The sequence below is a fragment of the Mesoplodon mirus genome, assembly GCF_964341445.2.
Source record: "Mesoplodon mirus genome assembly, chromosome: 5".
Classification (NCBI taxonomy): domain Eukaryota; kingdom Metazoa; phylum Chordata; class Mammalia; order Artiodactyla; family Ziphiidae; genus Mesoplodon; species Mesoplodon mirus.
This window is the reverse complement of record NC_138980.1, coordinates 140,331,274-140,350,151: the sequence shown is the minus strand read 5'-3', so window position 1 is coordinate 140,350,151 and position 18,878 is coordinate 140,331,274. Positions and strand designations below refer to the sequence as shown.

Sequence of the window (18,878 nt, the reverse complement as noted above, 5' to 3'; positions counted from 1 at the left end):
TATTTCTTCCTGGTTCAGTCTTGGAAGGTTATACCTTTCTAAGAATTTGTCCATTTCTTCCAGGTTTTCCATTTTATTGGCATAGAGTTGCTTGTAGTAGTCTCTTAGGATGCTTTGTATGTCTGCAGTGTCTGTTGTAACTTCTCCTTTTTCATTTCTAATTTTATTGATTTGAGTCCTCTCCCTCTTTTTCTTAATGAGTCTGGCTAATAGTTTATCAATTTTGTTTATCTTCTCAAAGAACCAGCTTTTAGTTTTATTGATCTTTGCTATTGTTTTGTTTCTATTTCATTTATTTCTGCTCTGATCTTTATGATTTCTTTCCTTCTGCTAACTTTGGGTTTTGTTTGTTCTTCTTTCTCTAGTTCCTTTAGGTGTAAGGTTAGATTGTTTATTTGAGATTTTTCTTGTTTCTTGAGGTAGGCTGGTATTGCTATAAACTTCCCTCTTAGGACAGCTTTCACTGCATCCCATAGGTTTTGGATCATCATGTTTTCATTGTCATTTGTCTCTAGGTATTTTTTGATTTCCTCTTTGATTTCTTCAGTGATCTCTTGGTTATTTAGTAACGTATTGTTTAGCCTCCACGTGTTTGTGTTTTTTACGTTTTTTTCCCGTAACTCGTTTCTAATCTCATAGTGTTGTGGTCAGAAAAGATACTTGATATGATTTCAGTTTTCTTAAATTTACTGAGGCTGATTTGTGACTCAAGATGTGATCTATCCTAGAGAATGTTCTGTGTGCACTTGAGAAGAAAGTGTAATCTGCTGTTTTGGGATGGAATGTCCTATAAATGTCAATTAAATCTGTCTGGTCTGTTGTCTCATTTAAAGCTTGTGTTTCCTTAGTAATTTTCTGTTTGGATGATCTGTCCATTGGTGTAAGTGAGGTGTTAGAGTCCCCTACTATTACTGTGTTACTTCGATTTCCTCTTTTATAGCGGTTAGCAGTTGCCTTATGTATTGAGGTGCTCCTATGTTGGGAGCATATATATTTATAATTGTTACATCTTCTTCTTGGATTGATTCCTTGATCATTATGTAGTCCTTCCTTGTCTCTTGTAACATTATTTTAAAGTCTGTTTTATCTGATACGAGTATTGCTACTCCACCTTTCTTTTGATTTCCATTTGCATGGAATATCTTTTTCCATCCCCTCACTTTCAGTCTGTATGTGTCCCTAGGTCTGAAGTGGGTCTCTTGTAGACAGCATATATATGGGTCTTGTTTTTTGTATCCATTCAGCAAGCCTGTGTCTTTTGGTTGGAGCATTTAATTCATTCACGTTTAAGGTAATTATTGATATGTATGTTCCTATGGCCATTTTCTTAATTGTTTTGGGCTTGTTTTTGTAGGTCCTTTTCTTCTCTTGTGTCTCCCACTTAGAGAAGTTCCTTTAGCATTTGTTGTAAAGCTGGTTTGGTGGTGCTGAATTCTCTTAGCTTTTTTGTTTGTCTGTAAAGCTTTTGATTTCTCCATCGAATATTGCCGGGTAGAGTAATCTTGGTTGTAGTTTCTTCCCTTTCATCACTTTAAATATGTCATGCCACTCCCTTCTGGCTTGTAGAGTTTCTGCTGAGAAGTCAGCTGTTAACTTTATGGGAGTTCCCTTGTATGTTATTTGTCGTTTTTCCCTTGCTGCTTTCAATAATTTTTCTTTGTCTTTAATTTTTGCCAATTTGATTACTGTGTGTCTTGGTGTGTTTCTCCTTGGGTTTATCCTGTATGGGACTCTGTGCGCTTCCTGGACTTGGGTGGCTATTTCCTTTCCCGTGTTAGGGAAGTTTTCGACTATAATCTCTTCAAATATTTTCTCGGGTCCTTTCTCTCTCCTCCTTCTGGGACCCCTATAATGCAAATGTTGTTAGGTTTAATGTTGTCCCAGAGGTCTCTTAGGCTGTCTTCATTTCTTTTCATTCTTTTTTCTTTATACTGTTCTGCAGCAATGAATTCCACCATTCTGTCTTCCAGATCACTTATTCGTTCTTCTGCCTCCGTTATTCTGCTATTGATTCCTTGTAGTGTATTTTTCATTTCAGTTATTGTATTGTTCATCTCTGTTTGTTCTTTAATTCTTCTAGGTCTTTGGTTAAACATTTCTTGCATCTTCTCGATCTTTGCCTCCATTCTTTTGCTGAGGTTCTGGATCATCTTCACTATCATTATTCTTAATTCTTTTCCTGGAAGGTTGCCTATCTCCACTTCATTTAGTTGTTTTTCTGGGGTTTTATCTTGTTCCTTCATCTGGTACATAGCCCTCTGCTTTTTCATCTTGTCTATCTTTCTGTGAATGTGGTTTTTGTTCCACAGGCTGCAGGACTGTAGTTCTTCTTAGGACCACTGCTTTAGTTTAATTCTTATCTGGTCCAGTTTTTCTTTTAATTCTTCCACTTCATTTTTAAAATTTATTTATTTTATTTGTTTTTGGCTGAGTTGGGTCTTCGTCGCTACGCACACGCTTTCTCTAGTTGCAGTGTGTGGGCTTCTCTTGTTGCAGAGCACGGGCTCTAGGCGTGCAGGCTTCAGCAGCTGCAGCACGCAGGCTCAGTAGTTGTGGTTCGTGGGCTCTAGAGCACAGAGTCAGTACTTGTGGCACACAGGATTAGTTGCTCCACGGCACGTGGGATCTTCCCAGACCAGGAATCAAACCTGTGTCCCCTGCATTGGCAGGAGGATTCTTAACCACTGTGCCACCAGGGAAGCCCCTGGTCTGTTTTTAAAACTCATTTCATTTCTCTGCTTCCACTCTTAATCTTTTTCTAATCCATCCTATAACAACTCTGCCTAGCAAATCTTCTTTGTGAAAGGTAGTATAGTATAGTGTTTATGAACATTAGTTTGGAGTCAAAATTGAGTGACCTCATAATTTATCATCCCAACTGGGATACTTGGATAATCTGCTCAACTGGGACTGGCCTAGGCAATCTGGATATATGGTCAAAATCAGAGAGACTTTGATTCGAATTGTGGTTCTCCAGTTTGCTAGCAGTGTAACTTTTTAGGACTCTTAAACTTCAGCATTTTTACCTATAAAATAATGAAAATATGTACCTCTTAGGTCTGAAATGAGATTGTGTTAGATACCTCTAACTGCAATGTCTAGTACATTATGAGAACATTGAATATAATAGTCATCATTATTCTTTTTTTTTTTTTTTTTTTTTTTTTTTTGCGGTATGTGGGCCTCTCACTGTTGTGGCCTCTCCCGTTGCGGAGCACAGGCTCCGGACGCACAGGCCCAGCGGCCATGGCTCACGGGCCCAGCCGCTCCGCGGCATGTGGGATCCTCCCAGACCGGGGCACGAACCCGTTTCCCCTGCATCGGCAGGCGGACTCTCAACCACTGCGCCACCAGGGAGGCCCATCATTATTCTTTAAATGCCACTTTATTCCCCAGCTCAGAAACCTATAGAGGTTTCTGTTTCTTCAACAGCATTTCCTAAGGCATATTCTGTGGAAGTTTGGCTGGATTATGAAAAGTTCCTTCCCTTTCTTCCCTGAAGAAAGAGTTCTGTGTTCAGTTAAAATTGGTGAATACTAAATTCATGAGGTTAAATGGGTCTGTTCACTGAAAGGCTTCTAGGAACCTTCATAAGTTAACATACATTGGGAATCTAATCATGGCATAAGATGCATTATTTCCCAAATTTATCTTAACCATGGTCTGTTTTTTCATATACCATCTTGAGGGACCAACATACTGTAGAATACTATAGAATAAAGACTAGCATACTGTAGAATAAAGACCAGTGTACTATAGAATAAAGACCAGCATAGTGTAGAATAAAGACCAGTGTTCTTGGCTCAACTTTTTACCTCTTTCTTCTTACCATTTTCCAACACAAACCTTCAGATATATTTGACCATTCAAAATAATGCCTTAGTATCTAGTTGTTTATGCCTTACTATCTGGCTGTTTATTATCACTTCACATGGTTCCCCAATGTGTTCATGAGCTCCTGGAGTGCAGGGACTCTGAATGATACTGTATTCTGATTCCTCTACAGTTATTTAGTGTGCCAGGCATAGTGAGGGCAGACATAGTTCCTGCCCTTAGAGCTCTCCCTTCCCTTTCTCCCCTCCCTCTTGCCCTTCTTTGTTTTCCCTTCCCCTCCCTCCCCATATATAATTTTTTGCTGAACAATTTGAAAGTTATGTGCAGGCATCATGACATTTCACTTCAAATACTTTAGCATGTATCTCTTAAGAACAAGTAACATTCTTCTGTATAATTACCATGCAATCAGCAAACTCTGAAAATTTAGCATTAATAACAATATTATTATGGACTATGAAGTCCATATATCCCCAAATTGTCCCAACAGTGTTCTTTTCAGCTAAACTACAGATTTTATTCATATTTCACCCATTTTTCCATTAATGTCTTTTTTCTCTTTTAGGATCCAATCCAGAATCTCACATTGCACTTAGTTATCATGCCCCCCCTAATCTTCCCATCTGTGACAATCCCTCAGTCTTTACTTGTCTTTTGTAGACCTTGACACTTTTGAAGTGTATTGGCTAGTTATTTTGAAGAATGTTCCTCAATTTGGGTTTATCTGGTATTTTCTCACGATTACATTATGGATTTTTCGCAAGAACACCAGAAGTGATGTGCCCTTCTCAGTGCATTGTTATCGGGGTATATCATGTCAGTGTGTCTTATTATTGGTGATGCCATCCTTCATCACTTGCTTAAGGTGCTGTCTACTGGGTACTGTAAAATCACTATTAATAAATGTCTTGGGGGAGATACTTTGAGACTGCAAATATCCTGTTTCTGTTCACAGATTTTAGCATTTGTCAGTGGATCTTGCCTATAGCAATGACTACTGTGGTGTTCTAACGGTGATCTTCTATGTCCCATATTCCTCCTTTATTAGTTAATTGGAATTTGTCTATAACGAAGAGCCGTCTCTTCTCCCATTTATGTATTTATTCAGTTTTTTATTTCTGTCACCATAGACTCATGGGTATTTATTTTATTCTATGGGTTATAATTCAGGACTGTCATCATTTACTTTGTTGCCCCAGTTATTCCATCTTTGGCCATTGGGAGCTCTTTCAAGTTGGCTCCTTTCCTCATTTTCTTTTTAAAATAACTTTTTATTCTGAAATTAATTCAGACTTTTAAAAATTACAGAAATAGTTGAGAGTTCCTTTCTACCTTATCTATTTATTTATCCAATTTTTTATTTGTATCAGTATTAACTCATGGATTTTTATTTTATTTATGGGTTATAATCTATTCCTATCATTTTATTTCTCAAATTGTCTCAGATTAGGCCATTGTCTCTGATGCTTTTTAAATGTAGTTAAACTGACCTTCAGTTTTTTTCCCCCAGAAAACGCTGAGAGCCATGCTAGTATATACTCCTTGCCATAGTTTGGCAGAAAGAATCAAACTGCAGAGACTTCTCCGGCCAGTTGTAGACACCATCCTAGTCAAGTGTGCAGACGTCAATAGGTAAGGCCCTAAAAATGAACTGCTTCAAACCAACCATCTTGTCCTGAAAGCCTAGCACAGAGCCTCACACCTAGTGAGTATTTGATACATACTTACTAAATGAGGCTTTGAATACTGTTTTCTAATGTGAGATTTGAAATTAACATGTAACATTTAAAGCTCTTAAGGCCTAGGAAGAACTAATGGCAAGTAAAAACCAGGCTAACAAACTGCATGGACCTCCACATTATTGTATTGTGATTGATTCTCTTTTATTTTAAAGTAATATTCTTAAAACTGAAGTCCAGTTGATAAGAACAGCAGGTGATATATGAGATATCTCATTTTAGAGAATGAGTTACACAGGATAGGAACCAATAAAATCATTATACGTGCTTTGCATTATCAGGACCAAAAAAAACAAAAACCCCATTCCATTATTTTCTTTGTGATGGAATTCTACTCTAACTGTGATAGTTTTGTCAAATAACAACAATTCCATATATCCCTGCAATATCCTTAAAAATCAGCAAGGAACAGGAACAGCCCTAACTGGAGGTAGAGAAACGAGCGTATGGAGATAGGGAAAATGAGCACAAGCTATGCTTTTATTAGACCACTGGTTCTCTCTCTCTCTTTTATTTTTTCCCTTTCCATAAAATGGGAGGAAAAGACCACTTTTCATATAATGAGCATAGCTACAGTAAACACTTTTTTGGCAGTTCTCATCTCTTCGTGTCCCAGCAGATCTCAGGTGGTAAGAAGCACTGACTCTCCCTTGGTTTGCCTCTGCCATTACCTCCTTTGGAGCTCTTCTAGTCCAATTTTGTCTTCCTCCCTAAGTCACATGATGTAGTCTGTAGAGGATCTCAGAAATTAAGCACTTAACTTTGACTTGTTTCTCATCTCATAAAGTCTGTCTTTTGTCTCCATTGTTTCTCTACACAAGCCTACACGTTGTAAGTATTAGAGGTTTTCTTGTTGCTTAGAGAGAATACTATAAATATCTGAAAAAAATTAACAAGTAATTTGCAAAATGCATAGAAAAATCATTTCATTTCTTAATATTATAATAGGGTTTTTTTCCCCTAAGAATTTCAATGCTTTTATGGCACTTGTTTTATTGTCTGCTTTCTGAAATTCTAAAGTTAGGTTGTTTACCTGGTCACTTGAATGACTGAACATCATAAGAAATATGGTAAAGAGATTTTATGATATTTAGAAGTCATTCTGGCTATATAAAGAGAATATAAAGGTTTTGGATGGGAAGATTTTGTTTTTAATTCAAGAGGACTTAGTGAAAATTCAGAAATCAAAATGTCTGAGTCTTTTCTTTCTTATTTTAACAAGATATGATAATGAAAATAAGCCTTTTATCTGGTTTTGTATTTAATACTTGCTGTTTAAGAGCCAGTAGTGAAGATTCTGTGCTTAACACAGAAGATAAGGTAAAATTTATGAAATTAGACCTAATAATAAATATTATTACTTATAATGACATCATTAATGCAGTCTTAGTGGTTGAGAAGCAAACACTCCTAAAAAATTTTTTCCCACCTTTTCACAAGGCATTACATTACTACTCTCCTTTTAATATGTATTTTATCCAAGATTCAAGTCTGATGTTGCTTCCTTTCATTTTTAGTCGCACAAGTCAGCTGTCTATATCAACGCTATTGGAATTGTGCAAAGGCCAAGCAGGAGAGTTGGCCGTTGGCAGAGAAATACTTAAAGCTGGTAATAACTTTTTACTTAAAATTAATATAGCATGTTTTATCATTTTCCTTAGACGGTCTAATCTCATAATCTCTAATAGGGCAGTTACAGGATTTTGAAATAATTTTGTAAATTGACTCAGCTAACATTAGAAATAGGAATTAATCTAAAAGGGAGATTCTTGAAATTAATATAATTCAAGTATTTTTGTTAACCTTAAACCATTTGATCATGTTTTGTTTTAGATTTTAATATCACTGTTTTTCAATTATTTTTACTTTCCTTTCTGTAGGATCCATTGGTATTGGTGGTGTTGATTATGTCTTAAATTGTATTCTTGGAAACCAAACTGAATCAAACAACTGGCAAGAACTCCTGGGCCGCCTTTGTCTCATAGATAGACTGCTGTTGGAATTTCCTGCTGAATTTTACCCTCATACTGTCAGTACTGATGTTTCACAAGCTGAGCCTGTTGAAGTCAGGTAATTTTTCTTCTGAAAATACATTTTTTTTCCTCCTCTTACCTACCCCATCCCACCGCCCCCCGCCACACCCATCCAAGGACACATTTTAGATGAATGAAAGACTCAAATTACAGCGCACATGTAGGTTACTGATACCTTAATATTTGATTGGCAAACACCTGAAGTCTAGGCTATTAAAAATTTATAGATCCTTTATACTGATTTTTTTATGTAAAAGTTGTGAATTAGTACCATTTTCTTTATTTGTATATATTTTGCAGTAATTTTAATTTGTTTCATAATTGAATGTGTTTTTTCTTTCAGGTATAAGAAGCTGCTGTCCCTCTTAAACTTTGCTTTGCAGTCCATTGATAATTCCCACTCAATGGTTGGTAAACTCTCCCGAAGGATATATTTGAGTTCTGCAAGAATGGTTACTGCAGTACCCCATGTATTTTCAAAACTGTTAGAAATGCTGAATGTTTCCAGTTCTACTCATTTTACCAGGATGCGTCGTCGTTTGATGGCTATTGCAGATGAGGTAGAAATCGCTGAGGCCATCCAGCTGGGCGTAGAAGACACTTTGGATGGTCGACATGACAGCTTTTTGAAGGCATCAGTCCCTAACAGCTGTCCAGAAGCCACAGAGAATAGTTCCTTTGAGCGCACAGACCATTTAGAGAAAACTGGAAAACGACTGTGTGCTACAAAATTGAGTGCCAGTTCAGAGGACATTTCTGACCGACTGGCCAGCATTTCAGTAGGACTTCCTAGTTCAACAACAATGGAGCAGCCAAAGCCAATGGTTCAAACAAAAGGCAGACCCCACAGTCAGTGTTTGAACTCCTCTCCTTTATCTCATCATTCCCAACTAGTGTTCCCAGCCTTGTCAAGCCCTTCTTCATCTGCCCCATCTGTACCACCTGGCACCGTAACAGATGTCTCTAAGCATAGACCTCAGGGGTTTGTTCCCTGCAAAATACCTTCTGCATCTCCTCAAACACAGCGCAAGTTTTCTCTACAGTTCCAGAGAAACTGTTCTGAAAACAAAGACTCAGATAAACTTTCCCCAATCTTTACTCAGTCAAGACCCCTGCCCTCCAGTAATATACACAGGCCAAAGCCATCTCGACCTACCCCAGGTAATACAAGTAAACAGGGAGATGCCTCAAAAAATAGCATGACACTTGATTTGAGCGGTAGTTCCAAATGTGATGACGGCTTTGGCAGCAGCAGCAATAACAGTAATGCTGTTATACCAAGTGACGAGACAGTGTTCACCCCAGTAGAGGAGAAATGCAGACTAGATGTCAATACAGAGCTCAACTCCAGTATTGAGGACCTTCTTGAAGCGTCTATGCCTTCAAGTGACACAACAGTAACTTTTAAGTCAGAAGTTGCTGTGCTGTCTCCTGAAAAGGATGAAAATGATGATACCTACAAAGATGATATGAATCATAATCAAAAGTGCAAAGAAAAAATGGAAGCTGAAGAAGAAGAAGCTTTAGCGATTGCCATGGCAATGTCAGCATCTCAGGATGCCCTCCCCATAGTTCCTCAACTACAGGTTGAAAATGGAGAAGACATCATCGTTATTCAACAAGATGTAAGTATAGTCTTTAAGAGGTTAGAGAGTTTCCTCGGGCCGTGCTAAAATAAAACTAATTCAGAAATACAGCTTTTAACATGAGTTAACTGTTAGAAGCAGATTTTTCACATAGAATTAATTATACAACAATTTTTTTAATCATTATTTGTTTTTTTTTTTTTTTTTTTTTTTTCTTTTTGCGGTATGCGGGCCTCTCACTGTTGTGGCCTCTCCCGTTGCGGAGCACAGGCTCCGGACGCGCAGGCCCAGCGGCCATGGCTCACGGGCCCAGCCGCTCCGCGGCATATGGGATCCTCCCAGACCGGGGCACGAACCCGTATCCCCTGCATCGGCAGGCGGACTCTCAACCACTGCGCCACCAGGGAGGCCCTTTAATCATTATTTGAACAGAAATACTCATTGCCTATTTCATAGGCACTTCTGGTTGATTCTACAATGGTGATCACTTATGCATTTGACATTGGTCACCAACACTGTCCATTCAGAGGTCAAGTTTATAGGTGACTTGGGAAGCCAGACTGAACAAGAGTAATATTTTGCCAGGCTGATTTCACAAACTCTTACTCTTTTAACTTAACAGTAAAAGGATTGCTCTCATTTAATATGCAGACACCAGAGACTCTACCAGGACATACCAAAGCAAAACAACCTTATAGAGAAGACACTGAATGGCTGAAAGGTCAGCAGATAGGCCTTGGAGCATTTTCTTCTTGTTATCAGGCTCAAGATGTGGGAACTGGAACTTTAATGGCCGTTAAACAGGTAAATATCTAGTGAGCATATAAATGATTAAAATTATAAAAGTGAAAAATGAGCAAATAAAGGTTATATCCCCATATGTATATATTTTAGTTTTTAAAGTTTTCAGAAACCTAAATTTCTTTTTTTAAAGTATTTATTCTATTCTATTTATTTATTTATTTATTTTTGCTGCGTTGGCTCTTAGTTGCGGCACGCGGGATCTTCATTGCAGTACGTGGGCCTCTCTCTAGTTGTGGCTTGCAGGTTTTCTGTCTCTAGTTGCGGCACGCAGCCTCTCTCGTTGAGGCATGTGGGCTCAGTAGTTGTGGCGTGAGGGCTTAGTTGCCCTGCGGCATGCGGGATTTTAGTTCCCTGACCACGGACCAAACCCACGTCCCCTGCATTGGAAGGCAGATTCCTTACGACTGGACCACCAGGGAAGTCCTGAGAAACCTAAATTTTAAAGTAGATGTTGCCACAGCACCAAAAGTATCATGAGTTACGTTTGAAAGTTGAAGCATGATTACTGTCATGGTTCATCAAGATGAAACATCAGGATGGGCCCTATAAAGGTTGCAGTGTTTGTTTGCACTTTTTTATATTTATTAGAGGTATGGTTTTATACTCCCTTCAGCAAAGTTACTGGTGCAATGTCATCTTGGGATTTCTGTGGTTTACTTTTTATAATGAGCATGCTTATCAATATATGACAATAGTTGGGAACTCCCTGGTGGTCCAGTGGTTAGGACTCAGCGCTCTCACTGCTGGGGCCCAGGTTCAATCCCTGGTCGGGGAACTAAGATCCCACAAGCCTCATGGCGAGGCCATAGTAAAGTTTTCATGTTTAAGTCATGTTGGTTCTTATGATTGGGCTTTTCTCATTTTTTTTAGTCTGTCTTCAGTCAGTTTTGAAAGATTGGTTATGTCTCAGTCTTTTTTCATCTCCTGATACTTTACTGCTGCTTGTTAGATTCTTATTATTTAAAAGAGTTTGATTTGGTTTTTTTATAAAGTATCTACATTGCATCCATGAGCATAAATGCCTTCTAATATTGATACATAAGTTAATTTGGGTTTGTCCATTTTAGATTGTTAGTGAAAATTATAAATAGAAACTCATCAGAATTCAAAACTTTGTAAACATGTTTACCGAAATAGGTGACGTATGTCAGAAATACATCTTCTGAGCAAGAAGAAGTAGTAGAAGCATTAAGGGAGGAGATAAGAATGATGAGCCATCTGAATCATCCAAACATCATTAGGATGTTGGGAGCCACATGTGAGAAGAGCAATTATAATCTCTTCATTGAATGGATGGCAGGTATGTTCATGTTTTAAATTACAAATAGTGATACATAGACTTAACTTTTGCTTGATATTAAATTTAGGAAAAACCATTTAATGAACACTTATTTTTATTAAATAGTTTAGATTCCTAAAAGTAAATTGCCTCAACATAGTAGTATGAACTGTGAATAGTTTGTCTTTCATTTAAATATAAATAAAATATTCATTACCTCTACCTTTTAAACTTTTTCAGTGTGTCTTTTAAAATGATTGTGTACCATTGTTTTATAGGAATAATTTTTTTAAACCTGCCATGGTAAGATCCATATTTGTCCAGTTGGCCATCATTAATAGGACAGATTTAGGCAATACTTTAACATAACAATATAAAAATAAAATTAGTTAAGATATAGCTTTAAAAACTAACAGGTAAACTAGCACTGAAGCGTGAAGTTGAACCTTGTCATCTACTTGAACAAATAGAGACTGAGTTTTATTTTGTATTATACCGTATATACAGTAAAATAAATGACTTGGGATGTAATGAATACATAAGCACTTGATTTAACTTCTTAGATTTTTTTGTGTTTGAAGAGTGTCATTTCTATTTACAAATCAGTTCTTTAGTACATTCTCTGATGTTGGTTGTTACCTGGGTTGATGGTTGTATATAGGTTGACTATTATAAACAATTTTAGATGAGGCTTATTGAGTTTGTGACTTGTCCTAGGTCAGAGCTGGTAAATAGTAGGATATGAAGCCTAACTCTGGGTCTTCTGGCTCCTCCCATTCTTTTTACCTTCTGTTAAATAACATGTTACCACTGTTTACTTATGTCATTAAGAAAGAGATTTTGTATATCTTGGTCAAAAAGACAGAGAGGTGAATTGTACATAAGAGAAATAGTTTCATCCAAAATTGTTAACTTTTAAAGCTTTCTGAAACCTTGACCTTCCAGAAAACCAGTTCATGAGGGTTCCATGAAAATGTCTCCTAACTGATAGATTTTAAGATTACTGGAATGTGTTAGTTTTAAAACCAGTTTCACTTCTGAAGCAGATGATAAATTTAATATTTCAAATGTGAATGTGAGTTCATGCAGTGCAAGCTTATGTAACCAAAGTGTAATGAACAATTTTAATTTTGGCTTAAGTTTATGACAAATTATTATTATTACATGTTTAGGGGGATCTGTGGCTCATTTGCTCAGTAAATATGGAGCCTTCAAGGAATCAGTAGTCATTAACTATACTGAACAATTACTTCGTGGCCTTTCATATCTCCATGAAAACCAGATCATTCACAGAGATGTCAAAGGTAGGAATTCTTTTAATTATTATCTTCTTATTATCAATAAGCAGAAAACAAATGTAATTTTAAAACTTAGACCTTTGTTGATAGTTTCTAACTTGAAATCAACTATGGATTGTTTCTCCTGAGTAACTCAGATCACTAGAGTTATCAGAAGTGAAAGGAACTTGAAAATAACTGGGATATTGTAAACTCCTTTTAAGAAAAATCCTCTCAAATCTTTTGCAGTTTGGTTTATTAAAGAGCAACTTCGGGGAATTCCCTGGTGGTCTAGGTTAGGACTCAGCGCTTTCACTGCCGGGGTGCAGGTTCGATCCCTGGTCAGGGAACTAAGATCCTGCAAGCTGCGTGGCCAAAAAAAGAGAGCAACTTTGGTTTTCTGCCATGAATGCCTTTAGGATTTGATATAACACATTCGAGTAATTTTATAACATTAATTTTTTATTAAGCTATAATTATGAAATTACAGTATAAAGTCTGAATTGGTCTAGGTCAGTATGTTTCAACAGAGCTTTGTCTCAAAGTGTAAACTACACTAAAATTGGAACTTTGAGTAAAGATTTTGCTAAGAATCATTATAGTAAAGGTTTAACACTTACTATTTAAAGTTTTACGAAATCTCTGGTTTTGTTCCTTATGCCTTGATGCTCTGTCTGATTTTCCCTCTGAGGCTTTGGATTTTTTTTACACTGCAGAGACCTATGTGCCTTTACTAATGAAGTGATTTGAGAGGAAGAGTAGATTTCTCTGACACACAGTCTACTTTCTCTCTTTTGTCATTGTCCTATTTCATTAGTAGTATTTTACTGAGTTTTTAATCTGTTGTTTTTAACATATAAGGTCATTTGCTGTTTTTGTTGACAGGTGCCAATTTGCTAATTGACAGCACAGGTCAGAGACTGAGAATTGCTGATTTTGGAGCTGCAGCCAGGTTGGCATCAAAAGGAACTGGTGCAGGAGAGTTTCAGGGACAATTACTGGGGACAATTGCATTTATGGCACCTGAGGTGAGAAGCAGCTTTGAGTGGGATGAAAGAAAATATTTTGGAGTTCTGTGTGACAGCATTACACCAAATAATTTTGCAGTGTTATCCACTGTGTGCTTACTAATTAGAAGTCCACGGCCCTAAAACTAAGGTCTTAATGATATCCTTGATTTCAGACCCTTAATCCCTGCCTTTCCATAGCCTTTAAGCAAATCTATTAAAACCTATTTCTAACAAAGGATTATTCGGTAATTTATAGTAGTTGTTTTCTAGTAAACCCAAGGTGCATAGTTGCTATTCTGAACTCGGCCTCTTCTGTTATGTTCAGAACTCTTCACGTTCATACGTAGTTGATGATTGGTTGTCCTCTTGCTCTGTAGTTTACTACGCGTAGTGAGGCGGCTTTGAAATTCTGTGATATGACTCTCCTTCAGAACCTCACAATTCTCCAAACTATTTTTGTCCCACATAGGAGATTGAGCATGTTGATGAAATAAATGAGACATCAGGTAGTCTGTGGAATTGTTCTTTGTACACTGTTTTGCTCTTTAGTAAACAACCAGAATCCGTACCTACAGACTGGCTGTCTCTTTTTCTAATGAGTCGTATTTCCAAATCAACTCTGCTTTATTTTAGGTCCTAAGAGGTCAGCAGTATGGTAGGAGCTGTGACGTATGGAGTGTTGGCTGTGCTATTATAGAAATGGCTTGCGCTAAACCACCTTGGAATGCAGAAAAACACTCCAACCATCTTGCTTTGATATTTAAGGTAATCATGAGATAAAAGTTACTGCTTTCTGCTAAAATCGGCAGAAGGCAAGTTTTCATGGGTTCTCCTTCACTATCAATCTAACGTGAAGGCGTATCTTCCTTGAAATAAATGTATGTGTATATATCTCCAGGAATTGATATGGTGTGGTGAACGTTGGCAGCATGAACTGTCAGTTCTCATTATTCATGGCGGTCATGCTCTATCAAGTCACTGAGAACACTGAATTAGCAAATACTGAGTCATTGCTCCTGGGTGAAATAAGTACACACACACACACACACACACACACACACACACACACACACACACACACACACACACACACACACACACACACACACACACACACACACACACACACACACACACACACACACACACACACACACACACTTTTAAATAAAATACTTGAAGCTCTTTATGTATTATACTGTCACAAATTTTTTAATCTGTTATTTCCTATATTTAAAAATTTCACACCTAAGTCAGAGGCCAAGGCTGTTCCACCTTTCTGACAACTTTCAAATCCATTCTCTCCATTTCCACCAGAGAATAATGTAATGTTTGAGATTTTTAGCATTTGAGTTGCACATGTGCTCATTTAAAAGCTTGGGCTTTGTAGTCATACAGACCTGGTCCCAAACCCTGGTTCCATCCTTTAACAGCCATGTGACTAGGAGAGTTACTTATTCTGTCTATCCTCTGTTTTCTTGTTTATAAAATGGGTGTAATAATAGCACCTCCTTGACGAATTATTTATATTACATTATATTATGAGGATAAACAGAATTACCTCTGGGCCTGAGTAAAGCACTTAAAACACACAGTCTGTGCAGAGTGGGTAGTATTAGTCCTCCGAGCTGATCCCCAGCACCTCTCCCCTGCCATAATCTCGTCCAGGTCTCCCCATGCTTATATAACTTCCTCAGTCACCTGAAAATAAAAAACCAGTGCAGTTGTGTTTCTGATATACTAAATTGACTGGCCAGGTTTAGTCTGACTTACTCTGAATAGCTCTCTGTGCTGAAAAAAACAGAAAATGTGCAGTGAAGCAAAGAGGACAAACCATTCTGGAGAGTGAGTATGAGGAAAGCAGAACTGATCTGAGTGACTATTTCACCTGCCTCATCATTGTGATGCACTTAGCCTTGTTCATTTGAGACAATAAAGAGAACTGTAGCTCCATCTGATCAGCATGTATTTGGTCAAATTCATGAGTTTTTCCATAGACACCTTGTTAGCAAAAAGTCCACCCACTTTTAATTCCTCTATGTATAGGATGCATATACAGAGGTTATGAAATACATGCACGTGTACTTCTGTATCAGAAGCTCCGGTTGTGGAGAACTTTAACCCTAGTGTTTTCTCTTACAGATTGCCAGTGCAACTACTGCTCCATCAATCCCTTCACATTTGTCTCCTGGTTTACGAGATGTGGCTCTTCGCTGTTTAGAACTTCAACCTCAGGACAGACCTCCATCAAGAGAGCTACTGAAGCATCCAGTCTTCCGTACTACATGGTAGCCAATTATACAAATAAACTGTAATGGAGACAGGATGCTCAACAAGAGAAAAAACTTTTGTGGGGAACCACATTGATAATCTGCTGGCCTTCATGCCACTGAGCAGCTATGAACAAGATCAGTGGGGAACCCTTACCTAAGTATGTGATTGACAAATCATGATTTGTACCTAAGCTTAGTATGCAAAAGTCCACAATTTGTGCAGAAACTGTAAACTGTGCCTTTCAAAGAACTGGCCCTAGGTAAACAGGAAAGCAATGAAGTTTGCATGATTAATTAACAGAAGCATAATTTTTTGGAGCACTTTTTCAGCAATATTAGCAGCTGAGGGGCTCAGGATCTGTTTTAATGTTTCAGTTATTCTTCCATTTCATATTGTGATCACAAGCAGGGGGTTCTGCAGTTCCTTTTTTTTTTTCCAGTCACTGGCTATAAAAATCAGTGTCTGCCTCTTTTAGGTCAGAATATGCTATAAGTAGCAGTAAATAAATATATTTTTAAAAGTTGATAACTTCTTTATGACCCACAATTGACCTTTATCTTTTTAAATGCCTGGGCAATTGTGGTTCATTGTGCATTTTACTGTTGGCCCATTCATTTCGTTTTTGGAAATTATGGTTCTGTATTTTCATTTCACCTTCATTTATGTTTAATATTCAGGGAAAGGTGATCTTTTCAAACCAGAAAAAAAAAAAGAACTAGATGTGAACCAGAGTTTATTAAATATCTTGCTATTGCAAGAGTTTTTTAAAATACAGATTTAATTTTGTTTGTTTTTAAAATTGGAATATGATAAAATACTACCTTCATTGAGTCAGTCACTGCTCTTCTTATGCAGGTTAAATATAAATTAAGTGAAAATCAACTGTTCTCTGTGATGCAGCTCACAACCAAGATCAAGATGACCTTGAAATGTATTTGAATTTTTTTAATGTATCAGTTTCTTTTGTAGGAAACTTCACACCATTTAAGTCTTACTCTGTATGTAATTATCCATCATGCATCATCACCACTGATAACAACGTTAACTGCTATTTTCCTTCTGCCATGCATTATCTCTTTACAGTAGGCCTGGCTGATACATAGACAGATAGATAGATAAAGAAAAATTAACTTACTCAACTACAAACGAGTGTCTCTAAACAATAAATTTGCTTTGAACTTGGAAAATGTGTTCAGAAAGATAAGTGAAATTGAATTTCATTTACACACTAATTCCTTGGATTTTGCACAGTTATCTAATGGTTTTTGTCTAAACTGAATTCAGATGCATGGAATCCTGAAGGAAAATGGCAGCTCTTTTACCCTTTTTTCTGTGAGTCTTTTAAATTAAGTACTGATTAAGTATTTAATACAGCTTTTTAAGATGTTAAGTTTTAACTCTTCAGAAGCCAGTTGAATTGTTGCAGAGTTAAATAAAATTGGTTATTCTCAAAGACTCAGGATAAGCTAAATAAGCTATATTGAGTACATTTTAAATGTACAACACAAATTGGAAGTAAAATAAGTTACAAGATAAGTTTACAGGGATATATTGCATATAATTTTTAAAAGGCAGTTTTTTTTATATGAATGTGTTTCTTAGTGAAATTTTACATTCCTTTGGTTGGAAGATGATTGGCAATATTTGAAGAGTTAAACATAGTACAGAAATGTGAAGTTTGGTAGCTCTAAATGTGTTGTATTTTCTTTCTTTCTTTTTTTTTTTTTTTTGACTACTTAGAATTTTCACAGTTCTAATAAGATTGTTTCCAAGTCTCTCATGTGCAAGCTTTAAAGGATGCACTCTTGCCATTTTATGTACTGGAAGATCATTGGTCAGATTAATACTGTGTCTGACAGAGATGTAAACTGTATAAACTGAGGAACCTCAGCTAATCAGTATTACTTTGTAGATCACCATGCCCACCACATTTCAAACTCAGACTGCCTCTAGATGTCAAAAATCCATTGTTTGAGTTTGTTTGCAGTTCCCTCAGCTTGCTGGTAATTGTGGTGTTTTGTTTTTTGTTTTGTTTTCAATGCAAATGTGATGTAATATTCTTATTTTCTTTGGATCAAAGCTGGACTGAAAATTGTAATGTGTAATTATTTTTGTGTTCTTAATGTTATTTGGTACTCGAGTTGTAAATAACGTCTACTGCTGTGTATTCCAGTTTCTACTACCTCAGGTGTCCTATAGATTTTTCTTCTACCAAAGTTCACTTTCACAATGAAATTATATTTGCTGTATGACTATGATTCCTAAGACTTCCAGGGCTTAAGGGCTAACTTCTATTAGCACCTTACTGTGTAAGCAAATGTTACAAAAAAAATCTCTGGGTTAAGATAATTTGGCTTAAATGTATCCTTTGTTATTTTAAATATATCAAGATATTTTAATTAAAATTTTTACCCCATTGAACCACTTTTATAGTATTTGTACCTATTTTGGTGTTTTGTCTTTATAGTAAATAAAAGTTTTTGAACAAAGGTTGTTACTTTTATTTATTTTGAAATAACTTCATACTGACAAAAAAGTCCTAAGAACACCACAAAGTGCTCCCATATATACCATTCACGCAAAAGCCCCATTCAGATTTTGCCAGCAGCCCAGTTATATCCTTTATAGCAAAAGGATCCAAACCAAGATCAGCTTTGCTCTTGGCTATGTTTCTTGAGTCCCGTTCAATCCAGAACCATTCCTTATGCCTTCTTTGACCTTCACGACCTTAATTTACTGTTTTATAGAAGTCCCTCAATTTGCATTTGGTGATTCCTCATGATTCAATTCAGAGTATGCATTTGTGACAGGAATATCTCAGAGATGATGGTGCAGGCAGTGTTCTTTTCAGTGTCTTGTATGTGGAGGTATACAAGGTCAGTTTGTCCCATTGCTGGTGATATAAACTGATCATCTGAGAATGCTTTGCCACTGTAAAGTTACTCTTTCCCTTTATAATTAATATCTACCTTTATATTAAATATTTTGTGGAGGTGATACTTTGAGGCTACATAAATAGCTTGTTATTCATCCAACTTTAGC

At 36.8% G+C, this 18,878-nt stretch overlaps 1 protein-coding gene across 2 annotated transcripts in view; it reads left to right on the top strand.

Annotated features, from left to right (window-relative positions):
* The window catches only part of MAP3K1 (mitogen-activated protein kinase kinase kinase 1), a 77,983-nt gene extending 59,664 nt beyond the window's left edge, over positions 1-18,319 (top strand). For both annotated transcript variants that reach the window (XM_082621015.1, XM_082621016.1), the window contains exons 11-20: positions 5,345-5,466; positions 7,091-7,182; positions 7,454-7,643; positions 7,950-9,231; positions 9,844-9,996; positions 11,134-11,296; positions 12,448-12,579; positions 13,438-13,580; positions 14,196-14,327; positions 15,705-18,319. In XM_082621015.1, the coding sequence (XP_082477141.1) occupies positions 5,345-5,466; positions 7,091-7,182; positions 7,454-7,643; positions 7,950-9,231; positions 9,844-9,996; positions 11,134-11,296; positions 12,448-12,579; positions 13,438-13,580; positions 14,196-14,327; positions 15,705-15,854 (2,559 nt within the window). In that variant the 3' untranslated portion in view covers positions 15,855-18,319. The remainder of the gene's footprint in view (positions 1-5,344; positions 5,467-7,090; positions 7,183-7,453; positions 7,644-7,949; positions 9,232-9,843; positions 9,997-11,133; positions 11,297-12,447; positions 12,580-13,437; positions 13,581-14,195; positions 14,328-15,704) is intronic.
* The last annotated feature ends 559 nt before the right edge of the window (positions 18,320-18,878 follow it).